The 23,878-nt window shown below is 37.1% G+C and overlaps 1 protein-coding gene across 1 annotated transcript; it reads left to right on the top strand.

Moving 5' to 3' along the window:
- Window positions 1–806: 806 nt before the first annotated feature.
- On the top strand, window positions 807–16,886 carry slc35b2 (solute carrier family 35 member B2). The gene is made up of 5 exons (XM_077219525.1): window positions 807–1,206; window positions 2,573–2,763; window positions 4,537–4,697; window positions 6,632–6,910; window positions 12,008–16,886. The coding sequence occupies exons 1-5, from the start codon at window positions 1,187–1,189 to the stop codon at window positions 12,662–12,664; spliced, it is 1,308 nt and encodes a 435-aa protein (XP_077075640.1). The 5' UTR covers window positions 807–1,186; the 3' UTR covers window positions 12,665–16,886.
- The last annotated feature ends 6,992 nt before the right edge of the window (window positions 16,887–23,878 follow it).

Below are 23,878 nucleotides of genomic sequence, written 5' to 3'. Positions count from 1 at the left end.
TAGCAGAATGGTTAAAACTTGTTTCTACTTCTAGTTAAACAAGTACATTTCCTTGTTTATGAATATGATTTTTTTTCTTTACTGTACAACTGCAGTTGTATAAATATGTAATTAAATACATAAGTTTAGAATATAACCAATTGGTAACATTTTACAATAAGGTCCCATTATTTCACAAATTAACTAACAATGAGCAATACATTTCTTTATTCAGTATTCATTCTTTTTTTCGTTAATGTTTTGGGATAAGTGTTATGGAAAATTAAATTATTAATTGTTAGTTTGTTAACTAATGTACTTAACTGATGTTAACAAATGGAACTGATTGGAATTTGTCACCTAGATATTTAGTTATAACTTTTTTTGTACAAAATTAATGAATATATATTTTACAATATCTGATACTTAAAGATATAATTTGAGTATTGAGGAAAAATAGCTTAGAAATAATAAACTAATAAAAAATAATATAGAAAATCGGGAAGCAGCTTAAACTAAATTTAAACTTTATCTAATAAATGTTCTACTAATACATATTTATTTTTAATATTTGGTGACTACATAATGTTACAACACGCAATACAAGTTGCACTATTGTAACATTTTTATAAATATATTTTTAACTGTCTTTTGATATTTTGGAATTGTTTCCTCAATATTCTAATACAATGGAATAAAATATTTTAAAATCACAGAGAAGCAGCTATGATTATGATATATGTTCATGATCCCTGTTTGAAGTGACGCGTGACTTGATACATTTCAGAATAAAAGTCCTTCCTAAAGAATAATGAACCCCCGCCCACGAAACACAAGGACACTTCACTCTCTCAACTGTCAACAAGTCTGTTAAACAATAAAACATTCAAATATTTACAGAAGCCTCGTAACACAATATCTAAGTGGAAATTACACGGATATGTGAAGGTGTGTCTCCTTTCGCAACCGGAAGCGGTGTAGTGTGTGTTAGTGTTAACACGTCATTCAGTACAGATGAACTCATGAGTGAAGCAGGCCGAGAAGTTTCAGGTCAGAAACACACGGGATTTGTCCGAATCCTGGATGTTGATTGTTTAATTACAGGTACAAGGTTTTATCGATACATGATCCGCGCAGGAGCTCGTTTGGAGACTCTCAGCGGCTGTTTTAGGGAGTTTTAAACAGGCGGAGCGGCGGCTGCTGGAAAATGCCTCAGTTTCCATGGAGGTACTGAAACATGATGCTGAAACATCACAATAACATTTAAATGTTCTATATCCGACGTCACAGTCACTTCTAGTGCAACACTGTAACATTGACATGTAACACGTCATATTCAGAATCTTCTGATTCTTGTGTTTCTTGCTGCTTTCAAATAAATTATGTTCTTATGAGCTTTCTATTCATCAGTCAATCATGAAAATAACTGTATCACTGTTTACAAATTAATATGAAGCAGCAAAAACTGTTCAACATTGATAAGAAACAATATTAATAATTGAGTATCTAATCATCATATTATACTGATTTCTGAAGGATCATGTGACACTGAAGACTGGAGTAATGATGCTGAAAATTCAGCTTTGATCACAGGAATAAATTACATTTGAAGACAACAGTTATTTTAAATCTTAAGAATATTTCACAATATTACTGTTTTTACTATATTGTGACTCAAATAAATGCAGCCTTGATGAGCGTTATTCCAGTAGCATATATATATGTATATATACATACATAAGTTCTGGTCAAAAGTTTGGAAACATTATTATTTTTAATATTTTTGAAAGAAGTCTCTAATGCTCATCAAGCCTGCATTTATTTGATCAAAAATACAGAAAAAAACAGTAATATTATTACAATTTAAATTAAATGTTTTCTATTTGAATGGATTTTAAAATATAATTTATTTTTGTGATGCAAAGCTGAATTTTCAGCATCATTACTCCAGTCTTCATTGTCGCATGATCCTTCAGAAATCATTCTAATATGCTGATTTATTATCAATAATGGAAACAGTTAAGCTGCTTAATATTTTCTGTGGAACCTGTGAGAACTTTAACCAAACTTTTGATACATGCGGCACTGTATGCTATTTAATCTGCTAGAAATTGTTATTCTAAAATGAAAATTTACAGGTCAGAAGGTGTGGAAACTATTATTTCAGATACTCTTAGCATAAACACTTTTATGAAGCCTCTTATTCCGTCTGTAATGAAGCGTTCCTCCAGTTCTTCTAGTCGTGCAGTAATCTGTGGTGTCAGGTAACGCTGTTGGGTTTGAATAGAGGTTAGTGTGTGTCGATCCTGCAGTCCAGCTCTGTGCACAAAGACCTTCTGTTGGACTGGGATTAGACTCCTGGGACGAGACCTGCTGAATTCCAGAAATGCCCAAAAGACACACACACAAAATTATGGAGAACAGTTACACTTGATTTCTTTTCCAAAAGATTCCTGTGTTGCATTTCGACCAGGTTTGTTTGCAAATATGTGACGTTTCGGTGTTCTTGCAGACTCCTGTTTTTAAGGGGAAATGCATAAAAATAAAAATTCATAATTTTTTTTCTAATCTCCTCCACCTCTCTTCCCCTCAGTTTGTGTGTGTGTGCGGCGCTGTGTGTTCTGCCGACTGTGCGAGCGGATGCTGAAGATGTATCTCTGCTGGGCGGCTGGCAGGACGTGTGGCTCTTCCGCTTGTTCCTCAATGTTTTGGGATACGCCACCATCATCATCCCTGGATATTTCCTAATCAGCTACTTCAAACGAGTCAATTATCTAGAAACCGGTTCGTTGGAATTTTTTTAATGGTTTTGTTCTTGTGTAGTTATGTACTGCATTTTTGGTATCACTTTAGAATAGCGTTCCATTTGTAAACACAATATTCACAATATTCCAGAATAAAAGGGCGGGGCCTGGTTGAGGTAAAGGATTAGTTCACTTTCAAATAAAAAGTTCCTGATAATTTACTCACCCCCATGTCATCCAAGATGTCCATGTCTTTTTTTCTTCAGTGGAAAAGAAATTAAGGTTTTTGGGGAAAACATTCCAGGATATTTCTCCATATAATGGACTTCAATGGCAACCAACGGTTTGAAGGTTCAAATGTCAGTTTCAGTGCAGCTTCAAAGTCTCTAGACGAGCCTAGCCAAGAAATAAGGGTCTTATCTAGCATAATGCTCGGTCATTTTCTAAAAAATAAAATTACAAATTATATAGGTACAGAATACCCGTCTTCTACCATCTCGGAAATGCGCCACACATTAAGTCATCATGTTGGAAAGGTCACGCGTGACATCGTTAAACATCCAGGATATGCACACGTAAGGACCATTTTAAACAATAAACTGACACAAATACATATAAATTGAACATTCAACATACAATAACTTTGAACGGTCCTCCTACTCCAAACTTGTAAACACTGGGTCGGCACTTAATTTTAAAACCTTTAAACCTTTAATTTAAAAAAACGTATTTGTTTTCAACTGAAGAAAGACATGGACATCTTGGATGACATGGGGTGAGTAAATTATCAGGACATTTTTATTTGAAAGTGAACTCTGATCCTTGGATAAAATTTGAAGTCTTTGATCGTTAGTTTGACATGTTCACCGACAGCCGATTAATGACTGCGATCAAATTTGAACTCAGACAAAATTCTGGCCTTGTCAGAAGATTTGACTAACAGTCCTGCAGTGATTCTCCTACGACGACAGTCAAATTGTCTTTTCAAGACAAGCCATGACCAAAAATAAACGTAAGAGATTACTTTGTGGCCACCATTTCAATGCCGCGTGTAATGTAGCTCACAGTCACCGAACGTGTCATTGATTGATGATGTAAAACTCCAGACTAGTTTTCTTGCGTGTCCGTTTTTAGTGTGTCTTGACTGTCATACAGTCTGACATTAATGACAACTGAGATCTTACAGTGTGACATGGCTTACAGCGATGATCATGTTCGTACAGTCTGACAAGACCATCGTAAATCGTGTGTTGAAACTGGCAGTTATAGTAAGGGGCGGGACATTTCCCAAACATGCTTAAAGTGCTTGGCCAATCACAACCCACTGATCCAGCCGACCAATCAGAGCACAGTGTGCTTTTCAGAAGGAGGAGCTTCATAGAGACAGGAACTAAACAGAGCGTTACTGACAGACTGGGAAGAGAGGAGCCGCAACAATGGACAATATGGGAAAAATCTGAACATTCAAGCATGAAAACTTGTTTTAGGAGAGGCCAAAACCAATATCAAGACTTTGAAAAAGGTCCCTTTAATTTTAGTTAATGCTTAAACAAATAGGTGTTACCAATTTTTTTTATTTTTCCCACTTATAATTTTATACAAAGTTGCTTGCACCAAAATGGTCATATTTGGGTTTTCATTACCATGTTCCATCCTCTGTTATGTAAATTTGTATTTCAACATAGCTTTCAGTAGTCTAGACAATTTGATGTATGCATGAATGTTGCAAGAACTCTGTGTTGACTTGAAAAACTGACTGTTTAAAACATATACTTGACAAACCCGATTCTACTCACTGCTCATGTTTCTGTAGGCCGTGGGCTTTGTTTTCCTCTCATAAAGACGTGTGTGTTTGGGAATGAAGCTAAAACTGGACTGCTTGATGATGTTTCAACGGCGGCCAGAAACGAGTCTGAATCCAGTTCATCAGCTCGACAGGCCTTCAGATTGATCTTCTGTGCTGCTGGACTCCAGGTAATGTCCCTGTGTTACATGGCAATTTGACGCCACACTGAATAACTTAACTGTGTGCAATTGTGCATAATAGGGGTTACACACACAAACACACACACTGAATGAAATCTGAATGACTTCAGATTTTTTAAGTCGACATTTATGTGATTCAAGTCGATGTCGACTAGTCGCTGATGACTTCATTAATGAACAAATAAGCCTGAACCTCGAGCTGAGACTCGAACGCAGGTTGCCTTGTGCACAGTTATGGCAAATGACATAACAGCTTATTTTTATCAGTTAATTTCTCACACGTTTCTGTTTTTTCTAAATCAGATACCGATAAAGTTGCACAGTAAAGATTACATTTATGTGAATGTATTAGGCAGGACATATCGAATGGCTCCTCCCACTTTTCAAATACCCAATAGCGTTTAGTTTACCTCACAGACTGCAAGTCGTACTTGACAGCACTATGGAAATGAATCCGAGCGCTGATGATAGGTTGGATTCAATAGGTGTGAATAAATTCTATCCATTTCATTCTTAACCAATGTACAGTTGTAAAACAGAATAAAACTTGAGCGTTTGAGCAACCGAACACACATCTCCAACACATATTGCTCCATAACTGTCAACGGTCGGTTTGGCCAGGTGGTATTTATAGCTTTTAGATTCTAGAGAGCATTTAATTGGACAGAAAATCTGATGAGAAACTGAAGTCCGCGGTGATGTCATAAAAATCTGTGATCCGTTTTAGTGGAAGTGAGAGACTGTAAGTTTGAAATGCTTAAATCTCCTAAATGCGAATTTTGTCATTGTTTTGGAGCAGACCAGCTTATTCATAACCTTAAGGCTAACATATTCATACTAAAAGCTAAAATACTTACATTTTGTTTTCAGGGGGCCTTTAAGGTGTCATGGCAGAGCATTAAAGTTGACTAGTCTGTGCGACCCCTAGTGCACAAGTTAAAGGTGCACTGTGTAATGTTTAGCGGCATCTAGTGGTGAGGTTGCGAATTGCACCCAACAGATGTTACGCTGGCCGACAGGAAAAGATGTAGTCATCTGAGACTATGAGGTTTCTTTGCTTAAATTGTAGCACGTCAATTTACTGTGTCAGTAGAAAAGCAATAGTTAGGTAGCTTACTCCATTCGGTGTCTGCTAACGTTATATATATTATAAAGCAGTTAAGTGTTTCAAGCTCAGTGTATAACTAGCTAGTAATGTGCATAATTTGGACATTTACATAGATTTTGGCCTGAATTTGTTTACAAATAGTTTAAATTAGCGTTAACATTAAATCTGCGTGCAGCATTGATGTAATTATAATACTTTCACTATAAAATAAAAAAATACATTAATTACCATTCTGAAACATCCTTCTGTAAGCGCATTTGAGGAGGTGGTGTGTTGCCTCCTGTCGTCGATTTGGTGTCTGACTCCGGCTCAAACATATAAGGCTGGATAACATTTTCCTTAGCAATGTCCATCATTAGTGTTTTATTTACTTTACTTGTGAGCATCACCAAGCCACAGCAGGCTACAGCATACATGACCCTACAGCATACATGACCCGAGTTACCTGTGGTTGGCCTGGCCGTGCGTCACTCAGAAAACAACAGGCCAATCAGAAGAGAGGCCCATGAATATTAGTTAGACCGGCCGAAATCAACCTGTTCTTAGCAGAGCTCCTGAGAAAGGAGCTGTAAAAATACATTGGGATCGTTTTTGGTTCTTAAATCCGCAAATATATATTCTTAAGGACATCAAAACCTAAAATAAAAGTCCCAAAATGTGCCCAATATTGGACCTTTACGTAAGGTCTTTATACACCACTGAAAACATAGTTATGTATATGATATTGCATTTCTGTCAACAGATCTTCCTAAATATTACACAATGCACCTTTAATAGTCTTCATCTGTTCTCCATAATTTTGTGCATCTTCCAGGCGTCATACCTGACGTGGGGCGTTCTTCAGGAGCGAGTGATGACACGTTCATATGGCGCCACAGAGGCTGAAGGCAGCGGCGAGCGCTTTAAAGATTCCCAGTTTCTGGTGTTCATGAACCGAATCCTGGCCTTGACGGTGTCTGGCCTGTGGTGTGTCCTGTTCAAACAGCCCCGCCACGGGGCGCCCATGTACAAGTACTCCTTCGCTTCGCTGTCCAACATCCTCAGCAGCTGGTGCCAGTACGAGGCGCTCAAATACATCAGCTTTCCCACACAGGTACAGCACTGCATTCTGGGGAAATGAGCTGTATATGAACATGTGATCAGTCTAAAATCAAAAGAAAAAGTATTCCATTAGAGGTGTACTGTTTCTCATTGGCATTATTTTTCAGACTTATCCTAAATTCTCATTTACATAATGCATTCATTAATTTTACTATTGGGTCTCATATCAACCAAATTTTTTTAAACTTCCTCGGCTGAAATTTTAGGATTTTGTTATTATTTTGTCTGAAGAAAGACTAACATTAACTCTTTCCCCGCCATTTATGGAAATTTCCGGCTTTCCGTGTTTTCACTGTTATACGGTAGGGGGCGCTATTACACATCTTCTGAAAGATTACTGAATCTCCTGATCAAAACACAGGCGAAGAAGAAGCAGAAGCAAGCGATAGCATATGGATTCATATCTTAACGCGATCATCAACATGTAACAGCATATACCGGTAAATCAAAACCGCCTAATGTTACTGAATGAAATGTCGACCCAGGACGAGTTACAGGACTGTGAAGCTTTGAGTGTGTTGATGGACTCGATCTACTCCATCTGTGTTCTGTTCATCGTTCTGAATCTGATCCAGACGTAGTCTTTGACAAAAACGTGAGTTTCTCAGATTTTTGCCCAATTTAGTTTTTTTATGAAACTTACCCACATTCAAGTGTTGATAAAATAAGAATGCATGAAGATAGAATAAAACTGGCTTTTTTGTTTATTCTTTCTTTTGATATATTGCTGTTCAGATATTTATACAACCAAATATTCTGGGGGCCATCAAACTTTTTGTAAAAATTATAAAAAATGCCGGTGCTGGCTGACAACTTTTTTTTTCAAAAAGGCTGGTGGGGAAAGAGTTAAATATGACCTTGGCACGTTAGTGACAGCTTTTGTGAGATGTACCCTAATAATGCAGATATTAACATATATATTTTCCTGTGAATGATAAATGATCATAGACAATATTTGCATCTTTTCATATACAGTACTAGCACTGATCTAATTGAAAGCAGATCAGTTTCAAACAAGACTTTTTTTTTTTGTTCATAATAAAATTTTATTTTGAATCCTTGTTTTAATACTCCTTTCACTCATACCAAGAATTAAAAATTATGCATTGAATATTTAGTGTGATAATCATCATAATGAGGGGCTTTCGCACCGGAGGAACCTTTTCATAGTTCCTAGAACTATTGGTGGAAGTTCTCGGCTTTTGGTGTGTTCGAACCGCTAGGAACGATTTTAGTTCTAGAAACTAGGAACGATTTTAGTTCTAGGAACTCCTTTTATACCCCTTTTCCACCAAAAAAGAACGGGTTCGGAACTGGTGCTGGTTCAAAGTTGGTTCGGAGTTGGTTCAACTTGCGAACCTCCTCAGAACCTGTTTGTTTTTCCACTTCTAGAGCGCCCAGCGAACAACGTCGTTACGTCACTGTGTACGTCACTTTACGTCTCAGCTAGAAACACTTGCAAGTACAACATTACTTTGGGATTATCTCTAACTCGTGAACCAAGAAGGCTTTAAAAACAATTGAAATATGTAAGTCTTTTAATCTTTTCCTTTGATATGTAATCTTTTCTGATTAGTTATGTACACCTGTCTTGTCTTTTTTTTCTCTCCGTTTATTTGTTCTATTTTGTGACTGTTTTCTTCTTTGCTTACATAATGTTTTCAATAAAAATTTTTTTAAAAAAAGCTAGAAACGCTTGCGCCAACTTCAAGCATAACAATTACAATGGCGGACTACATCGTGTTTCTGCAAATGTTTCTCCTGGCTTTGCGGTCAGAAAAGATGTTTCGAACACATCTAAACCCGCCCCCAGCCCCCGACGTAAGCATGACGTGGTAAAAGAACGGTTCTAGTCCAGCAAAGAGTTGGTGCCGCTTTGGAACCAGTTTTCCTGGCCGAGAACCGGTTCTTTGGCTGTCGAAACACAAAGAACTGGTTCGCGCGCAGGCACCGGCTCCGAACCGGCTCTCAAAACGCTTTGGTGGAAAAGGGGTATTAGTGGAACTAATTTATCTCCTACTTCAGAGTCGGTCTAAACCAGCACTATAGAGAGCCTAAGTCCCTCCCCTTCCGGTGGACCACCATAGGACCTTATTTCGGAAAAATATTGTATGGTAGTCAATGGCGAGAGACAACAAATCTTTGGATCCCGTTTGAATTGTGCCCTGAATTACACATATGATGTTTGTCCTAATGATGTTACACATATGATGTTTGTCCTTTTAAAAGATACATTTTAAAGTCAAGGATTTCGCAGTTTGATGTAAACCTGTTGAGGTATAAGACTGTGAAAATACGTAATTACAAAGACTACAAAACCAAAAGGCGCGCATGTGACGTCACACCTTTTCTCTCAATGAATGAAGCTAACTTTACTGAAGCTAACGTCTGTCATTTTTTCTATAGTCTAACGTTATAATCGTAACGTTACGCCGTCATGCCTGTGTGTTTTGTACCAGACTGCACACACACGAGCTTGGTGACGTACACAGTGCGAGACGAGAGATGTAGTTCATTGAGCGATTTTCACATAAAACTAAATGTTACTCTTCTGTTTTATGACAAACTGTGACTTTCTTGACTTTCATAATTATCTTTTAAATTAATGGCAAACATCATATGTGTAATTCAGGGCACAGTTCAGACGGAATAAAAAGATAAGTTGTCTCTTGCCAGTCGCCAGTGACTACCATACATATTTTTTCCGAAATAAGTAGTGGTCGACCGTTATGGGTTTTTTTTTTATTGCCGATGCCGATATCTTAGAGAGGAGGGTGGCCAATGGCCGATTTTTAACGACATGAATATGACACAGTAGGCCACTGGATATAGCACAGCATATTTTAAAATGAGGGATTTAAAGTTTTTCAATCGCGTCTCATATTAAGCTGATCGTCTGTTCGCATTTACTCGCTTCGCACGGACCGTCACTCGCAGGAACACGTTTATGCAGGCTACAAATGCACACTTCACAAGATATCACAGCTGGATTCGATTAAATCATTAAGGTTTGTGAAATTAAATGTTTATTAGATATTCAGAGATTTGTTTAAATGATGTAGATGCGCATTTGCTGAATGTTGACGGTAAATGAGAAAGTATTTTAGCCTGATTGTTAGCCTTTTCGGTTACAAATATATATAAAATATACATAAAAGCAAACGCATTACTTTTTCGCATACCATTTACTTTCTTTGATTACCAGTTCTGTAGCCACCGGTTCTGTCTAACAAAGTATTAGATATGATTGACAGAGAGACGGAGATCAGCTGTGTGATCAGATTCAGGCGCTGCCGTTCTCTTCTCAGGTGTGGTGTTCTCAGCGCCGCCCGTCAAAATAAAAATCTGCAGCGCAGTCAAAATAAAAGTCCCGCTTCCAACACATCGGCCAATCAGAAAAACTTATCGGCCGATGCCGATATTTTAAAAAAAGGGCAAATATCGGCCGATATATCGTGGAATTTCTTTCTGAATTCTTTATAAAAAAAAAATTTATTTATAAATTAATTTCACTGTATATATACAGGACATGTTTTTGTTTTAACCCTGAAATGGCACACCTGATTCAATTAGTCAGCTACACATTAAGCCTTTGAGCCTTTAATGAATTGAATTAGGTGTGCCATTTCAGGGTTAAAACAAAAACATGTCCTGTCAGGGGGTCCCTGCAGGAGAGGTTGAGATTGAGAACCACTGGTCTAAAGTATGAAAGACATGTATGTACAGTTTTAGAATAACTCATTTCTACATTAAACACAACAATACACCATCGCATTCACAATCACCTGTGATTAAAGGCGACACTTCCGGTTTTCTTCCCACCGGAGCCTCGCTTTCGATTTCAAAATAACGGCTGGGTGAAATAAGTGTATAGGAACTACCAGTGATGATAGTGTTCGCTGATTGTCCGAACGCACGCGAAACACCAGCACCCGCCATTTAAAAAAAAGCTGTGTTAACACAGATTATAGCCTATATATTTACTCCAGAAACTAACTCTACGAACATGGAAAACAGTGATAGACAGATCTATCCTCTTAATCTTTACGCTGAGGAGAAAATCCTACGCAACTTTGAGGAGAGCAAGAGAAACATGATTATGTATTTCTGCTCAGCAACACTGGACATCAACCACACGGCATACGCTAATAACTTTTAATTTCTGTTTACTTTCTATGTTTAACAGTTCTATCTAATAACGTATCAGACAGGAGTGTTGGACAGATCGTAAACTAATGAACAGCCGCGTTTCCATTACCCTTCAAATTGCGCAAATTGCGAATTGAAAATATGACCAATGGAAACAAGTCAATTTTGAAAAAACTCCCATTATCGCTAAAAAGTTTTTACGCTCGCATGAGGTGGTTTTTCAGTCAATTCGAAAAAGAAATATTTTGCAAAACTGCAATGGAAACAGTTTTTGTGCATTTACAGACACCTGACGTAGATATCGCGGTGTGTTTGGACTGAATACGAGACAGAGTTCTTTATTAAATTCATAAACGACAAAATAATTACAGGAATACTGGATTCTAAACCTCAAAGAAATGCCACAATCAAGACCTCAAAGCAGAAATGAGGGAGAAACACCCAGAAACACTCATATGTGCCGCTCCCAGTATAAGGGTCTTTCCTTGCCATTAATGCTTGGATAACACACACACACGGCCAGTGCATTGGCTGAGATATTCGTAAACCTACCAACATCCTTCGCCGTGATTTTTTGAATGATTTATCGCGAGAGGAAAAAAATTACGTTTTAGTCGCATAACATTGGTTAATGGAAACGCCGTCATTTCGCAATAGTTTTTTGTCGACATTTAGAAAAAAACTGAAAAGCTTTGCGGAAATCTGTTATGGAAACGCGAGCTCAGCTCTGGCGTTCTCAGCGCCGTCAAAATAAGTCTCAACGACTAGCGCGGCTTACGTCAATCACCCTAGTGGCTAGTTCCTAAAACTACCCGGTGCGAAAGCCCCTATGGTTATTAGCCGTGTGCTTCGACTTTGAAACGAAGGTATTCAGTGTGATTGATAGCTCAGCTTACTGTTAAATGTTCTTCTGTTCGTCATCCGTCATGTTTCATCACAGGTGCTGGCCAAGGCCTCTAAGGTGATTCCCGTGATGCTGATGGGCAAGATCGTCTCGCACAAGAGCTACGAGTACTGGGAATACTTCACCGCGGCGCTGATCTCAGTGGGCGTTAGCATGTTCCTGCTCTCCAGCTCCACCGGCAAACACCCGTCCACAGTCACCACCTTCTCCGGCGTCATCATCCTCGGAGGATACATCGTGTTCGACAGCTTCACCTCCAACTGGCAGGACAACCTCTTCAAACACAAGATGTCATCGGTGCAGATGATGTTCGGTGTGAATCTGTTCTCCTGCCTCTTCACGGTCGGCTCTCTGCTGGAACAGGGCGCCTTCTTCGACTCGATCGCGTTCATGTCGCGTCACTCCGAGTTCGCTTTCCACGCCGTCTTGCTATCCGTGTGCTCCGCGTGTGGCCAGCTTTTTATTTTCTACACCATTGCGCAATTCGGCGCCGCCATCTTCACCATCATCATGACTCTACGACAGGCTTTCGCAATCCTCCTGTCTTGCTTTCTTTACGGTCACGCTGTCACTATAGTTGGCGGCTTTGGCATGGCCGTCGTCTTCCTCGCGCTTTTCCTTCGTGTTTACGCTCGCAGTCGCATGAAGAAGAGCAGCAAACGGGCGACGCCAACGCCTGTTCAGAAGGTCTAGTCATTCGAATGTGTACAGATGCCACATTTTCGTGGTTTAACTCGTCTTTATTGTTTGCTGCAAAACTGTGGGTTTGTTTTTTGTAAGGTCAAAAGGTACAGAAAGGGATTACGCTGCATTTCAAAGGGAGTTTTGGCTCGGCACGTCACGCGTGTGTTTTTGTGTGATTTCACGAGCCGTTGAGTAAACGCAGACTGTTCAGTGAGTGCTGAGCCTTTGATATCTTTGTAATTTGGTACTGAAATACGTTCAGTTTTTCTATTTAAAGTTTGCTGTAAGAAGATGTTGGAGAGAGGAATACGAGATGTTGCGGTAGAGATGCTTTAGGGAGTGTCTGTGCCACTTGTCTACTTACCCTATCTATTCTCATTATATCTGGGTCATATTTCACTACAAAAACAAATAGGAAAAAAAAGGATATAATAATAAAATGTAATAAACACACTAAAGTATTGGCTTTTTTAAGAAAACTTACTTTTTTTACTTTCACATTTTCTGTCCAAATCCTTTTGAATTATTATTATTATTGTTAGTAATATTATTTATAGTGCTGGCAACTCGATTAATCGCATCTTAAGTTTTTGTCTATATAATATATGCATGTGTTTATGTTTCTGTGTATATATATATGAAGACTTCAGATGCAAAAGCCTATAAGTCCGTCTAAAGTTTTTCTTTAATAATAACATTTTGATCAGGCCTATGTATAAGTTTCTACCTTAATACCGACATTTCTGAATGGGCTGAAGCTGGGATTTAGTGAGTTTGAAGTGAAAGTATTTTATGAACTTATACTATGTGCAGAGAGCATTCACTCAATATTATTATCAAAATAGGTGGCTTTTAGAGGCTTTTGCATGGAAGGTCTTCATATATATATATATATATACAGACATACATATATTATATAGACAAAAACTTTTGTTAGTTGCGATTAATCGATTTGACAGCCCCAATTATTTTTTATATTTTTATTGTTTTTTATTATTTTTTATTATTATTAATACAATACAATATTTTTCACTGTATTAACATAATACTATGATACAAATAATAGGTTATTAAGATTTTGTGTGAAATACGACCAAGGAATCTTTAAACTGAACATCCTCAATGTCAATGACTTCGTTCGTTTACATGCACACTCATAATGCGATTATAATGGGATTTTGGCAATATTGCGATTAAACATGTAGGCTAAACGCAATACTTTGATCAAACTAATGAGATTAAGCTCATAATCGTAGTAGCCATATTCGCATCATGTGGCGTACTTCGATTTTAAGCGCAATAAACAGGCATGTAAACACCTTAATCACATTATTACCCCTCTGACCAAAGTGTGCATGTTTTCAGACATAACGTTATGGATGACGTGTTTTAAACACAACTTCAAAGTAAACTTTAAGTCCGTTACGATATGTTCATCACGGCCGCAGAATAATATCCAATATGTCCATAGAAATGTTTTACATTTGCCATAAGTGGATTAAAACAGAGGCCAGTAACACACGTACTGTATGGGAAGTTCATCATTTGTGCAATGCATTGGGTTATTTTGAAGAATGGCGGTACAAATAACCACACCTCTTAGCATGTAACCAGAATAATAAAATTGAATGTAAATTGAAGAGGTTTGCTCGTGTCTTGTAAACATCTTACTGCGATAAAGTCCTTATTCTGATTATTGTAAAAAACAACAACAAAAAACGCATTATTGGTGCTAGAGCTGCACGATTGATAGTTAAAAGGTCACGATCTTGATTCAAACACTCACGTAATCTTATTCCTCAATGAAGCCTCTTATTACATACATACACACACTCACACACAAATATAACAACTATATATAAGCAACAAATACTATCATGATGCGTACATGCATACATGCAATCATAATTTATTTTGTACACCGCAAAAAACATAATAGTCTTAAAAATAGGATTTATTTTGTTTTCTTTATTAGATTTGTTTTCTTTTGATTTTGCAGTTAATTATGAGCTGAACCGGTTCTGACCGGTTTGGCGAGATTCACTATGAAACGGGACTTTTTTTTTAAGGAAGTAATTTTTTAAAGAACCCTCCACGCATCAGGTGTGACTGTGAAGACGGACTGTGTCAGGTGTTTTTCATGCAGGTTTTTAACACAACCTTATAATGACATTATAATCATAGGCAATGTGCATTATGCACTAATATTGTCATTTACTTTCCCTCATGTCGCACCAAACCCGTATTTCTTTTTCATAAACTAACCATCATTTATGGATGTCTTTTTCACCTGGTCATTAGCAACATGCTTCCTTTGTAGCTCTTGAAATAAAGCATGACTATTCCGTCTTTTTTGTTGTTGTTCCATGCACAGAAGAATTAAAGTCATGCGAGTTTGTAATAACATGAGGGTGAATTATGATGTTTTATTTTGCTGAACTCTGTTCGCGGAGTTTGTGGAACAGGATTGTGGCGGCTTTCTGCTGAGAGGAGGAAGACACGGAAACATGTCACGTGATGTAAGAGTCGGAGAGGGAACTTCCACACTATGAGTCTGTTTATATTTCTATTAATTATCTATCATTAAAAATATGCGCAGCAGTGATAAGAAGCTGATAAAAGCCACCAATCCAGTTATACAGAGTAATGCGTTTATTTTTAGGGTTTGGTGGAAGGACATTAATATATATATATATAGTTTTCTTTTTGGTCTTTTTAGTGGGATCAACTTAATTTTTTGTTATTGTTTTTTATTTGCATGTGCAATAATAATCTGCCTTCTATCATGCTTTTTTGAGCATAGATTTGATTTCCTGGATCATATTTTATGTGGTGCTAAAAGCAACAGCACAAGTTCATTTGTCATTCGTACATTAGACGGAACGTCTGAATATTCAGAGTTTTACGGTTTTACCTCTTTGAGCTAAATATGCTTGTTTATGTTTATCAGAATATTGAGACGAAATCTCACGGTTATTCAGCACGTCCATTTGCATGTTACAGACTTATTTTTTAAACACTAACCAGGAATAAAACTAACCTTCAAGAGAGGCTGCAACTAAACAAGAAAGTCCCATTAGTTAACAAGACATAACAATGAGCAATACATTTGTTACAGTATTTATTCATCTCTCTTAATGTTTATTAATACCAATACAACTGTTTATTGTTAATTCATGTCAAATTAGGTCCATTAAATAATAACAGATACAACTTTTGATTTTTAATAATGTATTGGTAAATGTTGACATTAACATTAAGATTAATAAATGCTTTAAAAGTATTTTTCATTGTTAGTTCATGTTAACTTATGAATAAACTAATGTTACATAATGGAACTTTACTGTATAGTAAAGTATTTCCTTTATTTTATAAGCAACACAAATCACCCGTCCTGTTGATAATTAAAGCATTACTTGTCATATTAGTATACTTATATATGATTAGTAAGGCATTAGCAGGTGAACCTCATGAAAACAGGTCCCATTTCATGGCAAAGAAAATTTGATTATTTGTAAACCAAATGTAGCTTATTTTAGGACCATCAAGATTTTTTTGCATCATGATATTTGCATGACGTTTACCATAATGTGTTTTTATTTTTTTATGGGAGCTTGTTTCTGCCATGTAATAAAAAAGTTCATTTTTATCTTTCAAATCTGAGCAATAAAGTATGGAAAAACTCACAATTGTAAGTTATAAAGTCTGAATTGCAAGATCACAATTACCTTTATTCTTTTTGTTCATTAAGTTTCCATGATTCTCATACATGCATTAGCACATTTGAATTCAATCAACAAAAAATAAATGTAAAATGTATATATATATATTTTTAAACATCAGTATATGAACAGTTAATGTACTAAAACCTGTATTACAGTATTTTTCACATTAATGGGAGAATCTGCTTAATTGTCATGAAAAACGTAATGCTCCAAATTTCCTTTAGGGAAAATATAATGTCTTCTTTTTTCATCTTTTTGATTTTGGGGTGAAATATGACCTGAACATGTTTCTGTGATTGATTCACCTTACCTGACTGCCATGAGCTTTTGTTTTCTGTCCTCTGTAATATGAATTTCTTGTAAAGCTCCATGAGGTCTTAATGAATCATTTGTCTGTCGTTCTGATCACTCGCATAAATGTGTCGTTTCTTGCCTTTTAATGTGAAGGACTAATAGTCTTATTAACTTTGTTTATATATACATTAGATTAAATTAATTTGATCACATGACCAGACTGTGTCAGATTTGTTACATCTTGGCTTCTCCTCATTTTTGTTCTGCTCTGGTTCCTCGTACTGATGATGATAATGATTTGTGTGTTAAAGTCATCAGCACTGCTAAATACAGTTGCATTTTACACGTCATGAAGAGTTTCTTGAGTTTGTCCTGTGTGTTAATGAAGTCTCTGATAATATTGAGCTGCAAGCTGATATACAAACAAATCCATCCGTTACAGTGATTTTACCATAAATTAAATCTCTAGCTTGTGTTAAAAGCTGAAAAGTAAATGTTCAATTTCACTGCTAGCAGAAAGATTCAAATCTAAGTGAAACTGTGATTAACTGGAAAGGTATTCAAAAATGATTTTATCAAAGTATTTTTCTCTTTTTCTTTACATAATTTATCAGATGAATGAGTTCACTCGAAACCACAGCCAGTGTCGATGACGTTTATACATGTCTGGTCTCGTACACACACACACACACACACACACACACACACACACACACACACACACACACACACACACACACACACACACACACACACACACACACACACACACACACACACACGCACACAGACACACACACGCACGCACGCACACACACACACAGACACACACACACACACACACGCACACACACACACACACACGCACACACACACACAGACACACGCACACACACAGACATACACACGCACAGACACAGACACACACACGCACGCACACAGACACACACACAGTATTTTCTTGTCGAAGATATTTAATAAATCTTTAATAGAAGCCTTTTAATGTTTAATTTTGGTAACACTTAAAACCTTTATATTTAATGCATTAAATGTATTTTAAAGGACACTAAAGTGCCCTTATTATGCTATTTCACAGGTTCCTAATTTTATTTTGGTTGTCTCCTAAAACAGGAAAAAAAACACATTCGTTTTCCCATAATATAGGGTGAATTCAAGGTTAGTTGGGGCACTTTTTGCCATTGAGTTGACTTGTGTTCCAATCAATAATTCACCATATGAAAGTGTTTTTTTTTTACTCTCTAAGCCCCGCCTTTCCAAGAGCTACTCTGCTCTGATTGGTCAGATGGCGCAGTCTGTTAATTGTGATCGGTTGTGATTGGTCGACGCTTACAGAGCGTGTGTCGGAAACGAAACGCCCATGACCATAACTGAATTTCAGCTCTATTGTAATGTACACACACTGTAAAGACAATAACGATCACGTTAAGTTTACCATACGAGTACGACTTGAGCAGGTTTCTCAGTGGTAGGCCTAAGTTTTTACTCAGTTTGTCAATGTTGCAACTATCAGCATTAACAAGCTTATGTCCATCAACAAACCGATTGGACGTGTATATTCCTATTCCTAATAAACTGCGGCGCACATGCGAGAACTGTATCAATAACAGCGCATATTAGTCGAGCATTACAGTAACATGAATGACTGATGTAACATGAAAGTTTCTAAAACAAATCCCGCTCCATCCTTTATCTTTACTCAAAGCAGTAAGAACGACAGACAATCTGCATTAATAGACAGTTTTAGGTAACAGTGGCCCACAGCTGCTAGCAGAAGTATTTCAGTAATGACGGTTAGCAGGAGACTACTAATATAAACACACGACTATGTATTATGAACAGAGGCGTTAAAAGTATTCACATTCATTACTCGGGTAGAAGTATAGATACTAGGGTTTAAAAGATGGATCGTGCACAAACCAATGTGTCGAATCGAATCATATATGTTTATACTTCTCATCCAACCACAATTAAATTCACTCTATCCGGATGGCGCGATTGATCTCCATAGGTTTTCTTTGTTTGTTTTTTTGAACAATGACACGAAATGGGAGTAACAAGGCTATTTTTAAAATGTAAGGAGTAGAAAGTACAGATAATTGCTTGACAATGTAAGGATTACAAGTAAAAAGTCAGCTGAAAAATAATGACTCCAGTAAAGTATAGATACCCAAAATTTCTACTTAAGTTACGTAACGAAGTATTTTTACTTCACTCTAAACAATGCTGGGTTGTTTCAACCCAAATTTGGGTCAAATATGGACAAACCCAAATGTTGGGTTAAAAATTGTATTAAAATTTTTAACCCAACTTACAACTTTCACTTTAAACTGTAAATTTTATTATTACATTTTTAACCCAACATTTGGGTTGTCCATATTTGACCCAAATTTTGGTTGAAACAACCCAGCATTTTTTAGAGTGTTCGTTACTTGACACCTCTGATTACGAACACCTGGTAGATAACATATAGGCCTACATCAGTAATTAGTCATATTTACAGGTTGTGATTCAGAGGAGCAAGTTGTTCCAAATAAACGGTGCGCTGACCTATATTTAATGGATAAGCGTTTTGGGAATTCCACCTTTATCTTTGAGATTTGAGAAGAAATCGTCGGTAAAATACCGGGAACAGCCCAGCTAAAACCTTTAGCATGCTGCTGTAATCCAGAGTATACAGCAAAGTGGAAGGATTTGGAGATCTCGCAGCTGACTGTACCATTGCAATCAGTGCTGGGTAGCAAACCATTATATGAACAGTATTCTAAAAGTTGAAATCAATGGATTAAGGTTCCTCTTAGAATCTGGTTTAAAGAATGCAAATCTCCGTTACTTGAAAGACAATCTAGACTATTAAAATGGGTTGCTTTTGACCCCGACTTTAAACCAGCAAGGGCTGATGGGAGGTTTCAGCTCTGGTATAGGCTTGGCATCACCTCTTTTAGTTCAATTTCAAATTCAAAGGGAGAATTATACAGCTTTCAGGAGATCTCTAATAAATATGGGTTGGGAAAACTAGATTTTTTTAGGTACTTACAAACAAGGACTTATTTTAATAAAGAGATACGATACATGGAGAAGCATGACACCAATTTACTTGACTTATTTATTGACATGTATAAAAAAAAAGATAATAGGAAACTTATTTCAAAACTGTACATAGCCATTCAATCCGTAAAGAAACATTCAACAACTAAGGTTAGATTAAAATGGGAAAAAGAAGCTGGTCTATATACGAATGGAGAAGATGACTTTCGCTTTAAACCTACAGACGGATAAGTATATGCAGTATTGGGAAAGATGGATTGTGTTTACGAATTCATGACATGTTTATTGAGCATATATACTGACGTATTGATGTATATACTGACATACATACTTTCATTAATTTTGTTTTATGCAAGAATGTATGAGTGACCAAACGATTGTTCTGTACAATTGTATGTTGCTGTGGCTGTTTTTTTATTATTTTTATTTTGTATATATATATTTTTTTTTTCAAAAGGAAAAAAATAAAAATACAGTATTAAAAAAAAAAAAAAAAAAAAAAATGTCGGGAACACAACACAAGTTTACAGCTGTTATATGGCTGTGGTGATTTTAACCACTGAATCTTCACATCCTTATCATTTGGAAGTGTTTAGCATGAGAATTTGAGTATAAATCAGTCTTCTCGAAATGTACACAACACGAATCAACTACAGCGTATGAGGGTCAATAGTTCACTTCTAATTATGCAAATTTGTTACATTGTTACGTATGAATGAAGTAAGACTGGAATTGATGACTGGTTTGGACAGTTCAGTTCATCGTAACTTTATTTGTCGTGCACTTTGATCTTTAAAACTTTGCAGACCTTTTACATTTTACAAACAGCTTTATTACACACTGCATAAAAGGTATTATCTGAAAAATCATAATACGGGCACTTTAATGATGCCTTGTGATGCATTGAATGATCTCATGAATAATTGTTTATTATTTATTCTTTGTTACACCTTTAGAAAGTAAAATGAATTAAAACATGCCAAACAAACATTGCAATGCATTTGAACTTTGGCTACAGTTACGTATGAAAAGACATAATGCATCATAACGTACATTATGAATATCTTTAAATTGCATTATACATAAAGGCTTTAAGTAAAGTGTTACTAAAATGTTTTTTTCCAGTGTAGTTCAAGTCAAAACTCTGCTGAAACACATAATAATAATAAAACAACCTTAAAACCTTATTAAATTCCTTAGTATACCACAAATACCAAATATGACATTTGCACTTTGTATAACATCAATGAATCAGTCAGTCAAACTTTGTTGCACCTTTCAAGGCAGAAAATCGAATTCAATTCAGCTGGGGTTTAAAAGCGGTTGATAAAAAATGCTACGGTAATTATAATATAAATAGATTATAGTAAAACAGTATATTACCGCTAAAATATTACTTTGCAGTAGCTAAAGTGGTTTTAGAATGTTGAAATGTGGTTGCTAGGGTGTAGAGGTTGTTGCTAGGGGGTTTCCCACTGATGCAAAGGGTTTGATCAACTTTGGTATCATTCTTTGTGCAGAAAATAACCACGAGACAAATGCAGATGTGTTTCGGTGACAGTAGATAAATCATCCGCCAACTTCTTCCTTCCAGAGGTGTGTGTGTGTGTGTGTGTGTGTGTGTGTGTGTGTTGATAAAGAGCCACAGCCGTTCTCAGATACTGTAAATATCAGCGACTCTTTATGCCACGCGTCTCCAGCTTCATGCCAACGCAGAAAGTTGACAGTGACACACATGCACACACGACCTGACCCTGATTTCACACACGTCATGGAAACACACAGTGTTGTGGACACGTCGAGAGGAAGCGTTGTGTGTGTGATAGTGTTGTACAGTGATTTGGAGGACGTGGGCAAATCTCTGTAATCGAGATAAAGCTTTCAGAGCGTCTGATTCTGTGTGTGTGTGTGTATGTGTGTGTGTGTGTGTGTGTGTGTGTGTGTGTGTGTGTGTGTGTGTGTGTGTGTGTGTGTGTGTGTGTGTGTGTGTGTGCTGTTTCCTACAACTACAACACAATTGTTCTTATATTGTGACTTTTGTTGCTTTCCTGTGCTTCATTACTCTACAAATTCAAACAAATACTCTACAAATACTCTTCATTACAATACAAACATCTATCTATCTATCTATCTATCTATCTATCTATCTATCTATCTATCTATCTATCTATCTATCTATCATCTATCTATCTATATATATATATATACAGGTCCTTCTCAAAAAATTATCATATTGTGATAAAGTTAATTATTTTCCATAATGTAATGATAAAAATTAAACTTTAATATATTTTAGATTAATTGCACACCAACTGAAATATTTCAGGTCTTTTATTGTTTTAATACTGATGATTTTGGCTTACAGCTCATGAAAACCCAAAATTCCTGTCTCAAAAAATTAGCATATCATGAAAAGGGTCTCTAAACGAGCTATTAACCTAATCATCTGAATCAACTAATGAACTCTAAACACCTGCAAAAGATTCCTGAGGCTTTTAAAAACTCCCAGCCTGTTTCATTACTCAAAACCGCAATCATGGGTAAGACTGCCGACCTGACTGCTGTCCAGAAGGCCATCATTGACACCCTCAAGCAAGAGGCTAAGACACAGAAAGAAATTTCTGAACAAATAGGCTGTTCCCAGAGTGCTGTATCAAGGCACCTCAGTGGGAAGTCAGTGGGAAGGAAAAAGTGTGGCAAAAAACACTGCACAACGAGAAGAGGTGACCGGACCCTGAGGAAGATTGTGGAGAAGGACCGATTCCAGACCTTGGGGGACCTGCGGAAGCAGTGGACTGAGTCTGGAGTAGAAACATCCAGAGCCACCGTGCACAGGCGTGTGCAGGAAATGGGCTACAGGTGCCGCATTCCCCAGGTCAAGCCACTTTTGAACCAGAAACAGCGGCAGAAGTGCCTGACCTGGGCTACAGAGAAGCAGCACTGGACTGTTGCTCAGTTTTGCATGTCATTCGGAAATCAAGGTGCCAGAGTCTGGAGGAAGACTGGGGAGAAGGAAATGCCAAAATGCCTGAAGTCCAGTGTCAAGTACCCACAGTCAGTGATGGTCTGGGGTGCCATGTCAGCTGCTGGTGTTGGTCCACTGTGTTTTATCAAGGGCAGGGTCAATGCAGCTAGCTATCAGGAGATTTTGGAGCACTTCATGCTTCCATCTGCTGAAAAGCTTTATGGAGATGAAGATTTCATTTTTCAGCACGACCTGGCACCTGCTCACAGTGCCAAAACCACTGGTAAATGGTTTACTGTTATTGTGAAGAGAAAGTTGAGAGACGCAAGACCCAACACTCTGGATGAGCTTAAGGCCGCTACCGAAGCATCCTGGGCCTCCATAACACCTCAGCAGTGCCACAGGCTGATTGCCTCCATGCCACGCCGCATTGAAGCAGTCATTTCTGCAAAAGGATTCCCGACCAAGTATTGACTATTGAGTGCATAACTGAACATAATTATTTGAAGGTTGACTTTTTTTTTGTATTAAAAACACTTCTTTTATTGGTCGGATGAAATATGCTAATTTTTTGAGACAGGAATTTTGGGTTTTCATGAGCTGTATGCCAAAATCATCAGTATTAAAACAATAAAACACCTGAAATATTTCAGTTGGTGTGCAATGAATCTAAAATATATGAAAGTTTAATTTTTATCATTACATTATGGAAAATAATGAACTTTATCACAATATGCTAATTTTTTGAGAAGGACCTGTATATATCTAATATGTCTTTATCTATCTATTGTAAGTCCATCCATCCTCAAATAAACATAAAAAAACAAGAACTATATAGTGACTCACTATGAACAAAGAACCAAAAAGATCTCCAAAGGCACTTTGTAGGACAAATAATATGGTAACACCACAAGTTACCTTGTAAAAACCATGGTGCATGAATATGTACTCTCTCAGTCAGTAGCGTGTAATAGTTCAAAGTAAGACTGAGGCGTTCCTGCAGACTGACACGCATGTTTTGCATGAAGACGGTGCATCTGAGTTTCCAGGTTGATCAGTATCTCTGCGGTCTCTCCACACACTCAGCCTCTCTGACTCGAAATACGACTCGAAGTGAACCGTTGTAGTAAGACACCCACGCGGACAGAAGCCTTTATCAGAGTCACCTGTGCT

The sequence above is a fragment of the Siphateles boraxobius genome, unplaced genomic scaffold, assembly GCF_051911475.1.
Source record: "Siphateles boraxobius isolate OS27281-9 unplaced genomic scaffold, OSU_SipBor_1 8, whole genome shotgun sequence".
Classification (NCBI taxonomy): domain Eukaryota; kingdom Metazoa; phylum Chordata; class Actinopteri; order Cypriniformes; family Leuciscidae; genus Siphateles; species Siphateles boraxobius.
Note: the sequence above shows the minus strand (reverse complement) of the source record. Positions and strands in the feature narration are given on the sequence as shown.

Coding starts and splice junctions, on each gene's coding strand:
- slc35b2 (XM_077219525.1), top strand. CDS start 1,187: ATGCCTCAGTTTCCATGGAG. Junction 1,207..2,572: donor ATGCCTCAGTTTCCATGGAG/GTACTGAAACAT, acceptor TCTTCCCCTCAG/TTTGTGTGTGTGTGCGGCGC. Junction 4,698..6,631: donor TCTGTGCTGCTGGACTCCAG/GTAATGTCCCTG, acceptor TGCATCTTCCAG/GCGTCATACCTGACGTGGGG.